The sequence below is a fragment of the Engraulis encrasicolus genome, chromosome 24 (assembly GCF_034702125.1).
Source record: "Engraulis encrasicolus isolate BLACKSEA-1 chromosome 24, IST_EnEncr_1.0, whole genome shotgun sequence".
Taxonomy (NCBI): domain Eukaryota; kingdom Metazoa; phylum Chordata; class Actinopteri; order Clupeiformes; family Engraulidae; genus Engraulis; species Engraulis encrasicolus.
Window position 1 is genome coordinate 28282766 of NC_085880.1, and position 5000 is coordinate 28287765.

General features: G+C 47.0%; 1 protein-coding gene across 2 annotated transcripts in view; it reads right to left on the reverse strand.

Annotated features, from left to right (window-relative positions):
• Nucleotides 1-5000, reverse strand: part of zmiz1a (zinc finger, MIZ-type containing 1a) — a 146038-nt gene that overhangs the window by 27041 nt on the left and 113997 nt on the right. The window contains exon 6 of one of the 2 annotated variants that reach the window (XM_063191564.1): nt 4622-4657. The exons of the other annotated variant lie outside the window; for it this stretch is intronic. Within the exon in view, the coding sequence (XP_063047634.1) occupies nt 4622-4657 (36 nt within the window). The remainder of the gene's footprint in view (nt 1-4621; nt 4658-5000) is intronic. 2 annotated transcript variants of the gene reach the window in all.

Below are 5000 nucleotides of genomic sequence, written 5' to 3' on the forward strand. Positions count from 1 at the left end.
ATGGATCATTAGGAGCTTCTTAATTATGATGCTGCTTGTCCATGGCTAATAAAGTGGGGGATGACTACACAAGTGGAGAAGAAAAGCACTGTTGCTGTGGACGAGTGCCAGAATGAACAAGCCAGAGGGAGAGAGAGAGAGAGAGAGAGAGAGAGAGAGAGAGAGAGAGAGAGAGAGAGGGAGAGAATGAGGGAGGGATTAAAGGGAGAAAGGGATATAGAGGGGGTTAAGAGAAGGGGAGAGAGGGATGAAGCTCTTTGCTTGACTTTCTAATCACAGTGCCCCCCCCTGTAACAGACATGGCCCTGAATGCCTTCTCCTTGGCTTCTCCCCTGCCATGCACATTACAGGCCTCTTTTGTTTTCCTCATTATTTATTCATTTCCAGCGCAGGGGGGGCCGAGTATGAAGAGGAGGCTTCGCTAAGGGAAATGAGAGGAGAATTTTCTGCACAAAAGGGGGAATGCTTACGTGAATTATGGAACAGCCGCCAGCGGGACAGTCGTGAGCCATCAATTCTGATGTTGTTTGAGAGGTTTCTTTTTTTTGTTCTCAGAAAATGGGCTAAGAACCCTGTGAACCTGTCAAGAGAGATGCTAGCCAAGTTGTAGCAGTGTGTCGCTGGAGTGCTATCCCGTGTTTCCAAATTAAACGTATGATGAATAATGTTTCTTTCTTGTTGCCGCTGCTTATTAAGCGCCTCTGCCTTTTTTTTATTCTTCGCTGCTGGATAAAAGGGAGGAACATCAACGCACGCAAGTCTCAAGGCGCACTTACTTAATGTTCGGAACAGAATTACAAATCAAACAAAAACAAATTACATCTAAGGAAACGAAAACAAATGAAGTTACAACCAAACCCTAATGGCAATCAGCGTAATAAAAACAGAAAAAGAATAACTGCGAGACCATATGCATTCACTGGCATGAATAAATTGGGAGGTAATCTGTGGAGAAAACTGTCAACTTCAACTGTGTGAAACAAACCATCCACAATTTCCAATCTTTCTCGTCGCAGGACGCGGGACGCAGACACAAAGCTGACTCTCTCCATCCCATCCTGGTCTACAGTACGTGCCGCACTGGCGAGCAGTCAATGCGTGGCCAGGGCTGATGGTGGGTGTGATGGCGATGGGAGCCAGACATGCTGGCTCGGGTTTATGGGCCATCTCTTCAGCGTCTCTCCACCCCGCCCCGTCCCCCCTCCCCAGCTTAAGAGCGCCGTCCCCCTGAGCACCACGCCACATGGCCACCGCGTCTGTCTCTTGGCCCGGCGTGGAGATGCCGGCCAGCCTGTGCCACGTACGCCACTGAGCTGACAGCCACAGCACAAGCAACGGCTGCCGCGCCGGCCAAACAAGCGTCGCGAGCAGAAAAGTGAGGGAGGAGGAGGAGGAGGAGGAGGATGGGCAGAAGACAGTGGGCTGCGCTGAGAGCCCTTAAACAGCCTTTGCAAGTGCAAAAGAATGAATCTCATTGTTCTTAATGTGTAATATTTTTATGTCATTGTTGTCAATGTCAATAAACCACTACATTACATTTAGCTGACACTTTTATCCAAAGTCACTTGTGCTGTAGGTTTTTTTACGTACAGGGTATTGGTTTACATTCCCTGCAGCAATATGGGGTTAGGTGCCTTGGGCACTTAAGCCATGTGGTGCGGTAAAGAGTGTAAGGGTGGGATTCGAACCTGCTGCTGACAGCGATATCACTACATGTAGCAATGGCAGTGTCTTTATGGCACTGGTGGGTAACCTGGCTGTAGAAAGCAGTCTTTGTAGTGCTTCTTTGTACTGCTACGTATCCCAGATGAAGGAAATTGATCCTAATTGATGCAGTTCTTCAGCTGGGCAAATCAGTGTATTATTGAAGCTGCCTGAAGATGTATGGAGCTGTATGAAAAGCTCTGATAGCCCTGAACTAGCTACAGTAACTGACAAGGTTTCAGTGCTACGACACAGCAGCTTCTGAATCCAAATTACACTCACTGGTTCGTTGGTGTTGAGCTGTGTTCACACAGTTCAAGGATAATGAGAGTACTCCCCATTGATAAGGTCACAGTCATTGAGACGCCCATTGTACCGTATAGGGAGCTGCTGTCCTGCTCACTTGCTGAATCTATTCGCTGGCTGCCTTTTCTCCTCTGTCCCTGGGCCTTGGACAAGACCACCCACACCAAATCGCTATCCAATTCAGACATTTTTCAGTCTGTTAACTCGAGTCTTTGGCCCACAAGGGTAAGAGGTACAGGAGGGAAAGCTGCCCTCAAGCACTCTTTGGAAATTAGATTTTCCAAGATATCTCGTCATGCAGACAAAGTGTATTTTTAGGCAGGCAGCTGCTACTGTTTTTAACTGTTCTTGACAGTCATTTTGAATAGTGACAAATGTGTTCATAGTTTTTTTATTTAAAATAATCAGTTTATTTCAGTAAACATAGTGAAATAGTGATCCATTAGTAGGGTAAGATACTGTACCCGCACCTGTGAGGTGACACGGCAAGCGGGCTAATACGCTAATAGCACCGGTGTGTTACACGGCAGACAGCTGTTTAACTAATGAGTCGGCCTATGCAAGGGGAGCCCTTACATGCTAATTAAAGACAAGGCAAGGCCTGCTTGAGGAGAGGAGAGGAGAGGAGAGGAGAGGAGAGGAGAGGAGAGGAGAGGAGAGGAGAGGAGAGGAGAGGAGAGGAGAGGGCTGGGTAAGACACAAGTGGCAAGGAATTAACCTCCTTTCTTGGGCCAGTGGGTCAGCAGTGGCAACATACAGTACACAACACAGGGCACACAGATGGGGAATGTAGCTGTCCAGAACTGATCTGAGTCCAGTTGAAACAACAGCAAAAACCGGGATACCGGGAGCACGACTGGGAAACTGAAGCAAGATTCTCACACTGTGACAATTCAACCACGTCGGTATCATGGCTACGCCTTTGAAAAGGTGCAAGTATTCCATGGACACAACTTACATAGGCCTAGCCAGATTACCAACATGCAGCCTCAACTTGTCTGCCAAAACATTTTATGTTACGTTGCCTGGGCTACATTGTTTTTCTCCATTGCAAGTCATTTATAATTGCTGTATCTGCAAAATGCAATGTAATATAATATAAACGTAAATATACATGGCTTGGCAGTGGCATCTATTAGTCCTCACCGTGTGACTGGTCCTTACAAAGGCCCTTCAGACACAACTCAGTCAACTCCATTAGGAGCAGTGTACCTGTCAACGGATACGCCAGGAACGTGTCGAGGTGCAACTGTGCATGACAAGCAATGAGGTGGCAAAACAGCACCACACTTTCCAGCAGGTCACACATCCAGATAGGTCTGGAAACACGGTGGAGAGAGAGAGAGAGAGAGAGAGAGAGAGAGAGAGAGAGAGAGAGAGAGAGAGAGCAGGCAGGCCCGAGGGTGGAGAGTGGGCAGCACTAGGAGGACATGGCTGGTCACCCCTCTCTGCCTGACCAGCGCAGGGCCATGGAGCTGAACATGTTTGCGCACTGGGGGTGTGTTTGCACGGACCATTCATTCCGATAGCAGTTGCTTGCAGGAAGGTACAACTCTGCACTAACGGCAGAGCAGACACCTGGTTAGTCATAATGAAAACCTTCTTGCGTGTTCTTGCATGGTATTATTGTCTCATTCTGTTGCAGTCTGCAAATATTCAAATTTCTTTGAAAATTATGCTCACATTCATTAAGAGAAAGTGTGGAGTGGAAATACAAAATTACATATTGCCTGCATATTAACTGCAACGCCCTCACTGCGTATCGGAGTAAACAATAGCTTGTAAAACTGCAGTCAAAAATGAGAAATGGGTCTGCTGAAGTAAAATTTTGCATTTAATGTCGATGACTTAATTCTGCATTTATGTCACGGATTCGAGAGTGTGGTCTACATGGCGGCGCACTGGGAAATGAGAAGGCCCTCCTGTTACTGTTGAGCCTATTACTTTTCACTCAAATAAATAAATAACCTTATGGATAACACTGTCTGTTGTTTGGACATCTGATCTATATGCACAAGCCAAGTCTTCATCAGTCACAAACCAGCCTTCTGGTTTCTTGTTACAGTACAGTACAGTAGCTGGTGCCCTTTTCAGATCACAAGAATATAGAATAGAAGAAGCTCTCCGGAGCCTGAGCAGAGCACAGCGAGTGATAAACCTCAGCAAAACAAAAAAAATGACACAACAACAGAAATGACAACGTGAGTCACACCTGAAAATAATTCATGCTTTAGCAAACAAAAGAATACGGTTATGGATGCGCACCTGGCGGTTGATGACCCAACACCCCCAAATCCCATTCCCCCCCAACCCAACCCATCCCACGCTCAGCCTTGACAGAAGCACAGAAGCATCAGCGTCACAGTGACTCAGAGTCGGAGTGTGTACAGGGAGCGAGAGACATGAGCGGATAAAGAAAGACAAAATAAAGGGGGGAGAAAGAAAGAGAAGAGGAGAGCGATGGATGCTGTTGTGGGTAGGAGGGAGTGATAATGAGAAGGAGGCTGGAGGGAGGGAGGGAGGGAGAGCGCTCTCTTCTCCTCTCCTATCCTCTCCTCTCCTCTCCGCTGATGTGTTTGACAAGCCATGAGAACAACACGGAGAGGGGTACCTGAGTCACTCTGACATCTCCTGCAGGTGTTGGTTTCTGTGGGGGTTTAAATTCAACATTTTACTGCAGGGGTTCAAGGCACACAGCAGGAAAAAAAAGAAATAAATGAGAACTCACCAAAGAAAAAGGGAAAAAAAAAGAAATTAAACAAAAAGCATCATTATAGCAGGATTTGCCAGTTATCAGTGCGTGAAAAGTGTCAGGGGACTGAGTGAAAGTCGGGCCCTGGGAAGCCAGTCGGGGATAGTCTCGGGGTCGAGTGGCTCTTATGCCGGGCTGCGCAAACATATTTGTCTGAGTTCCTTGTAGGAATAACACGCAAGGCCAAAACCCAACCCAGCTACATCCACTAGAGTATTTTGATGCATTTGGTCCAAAG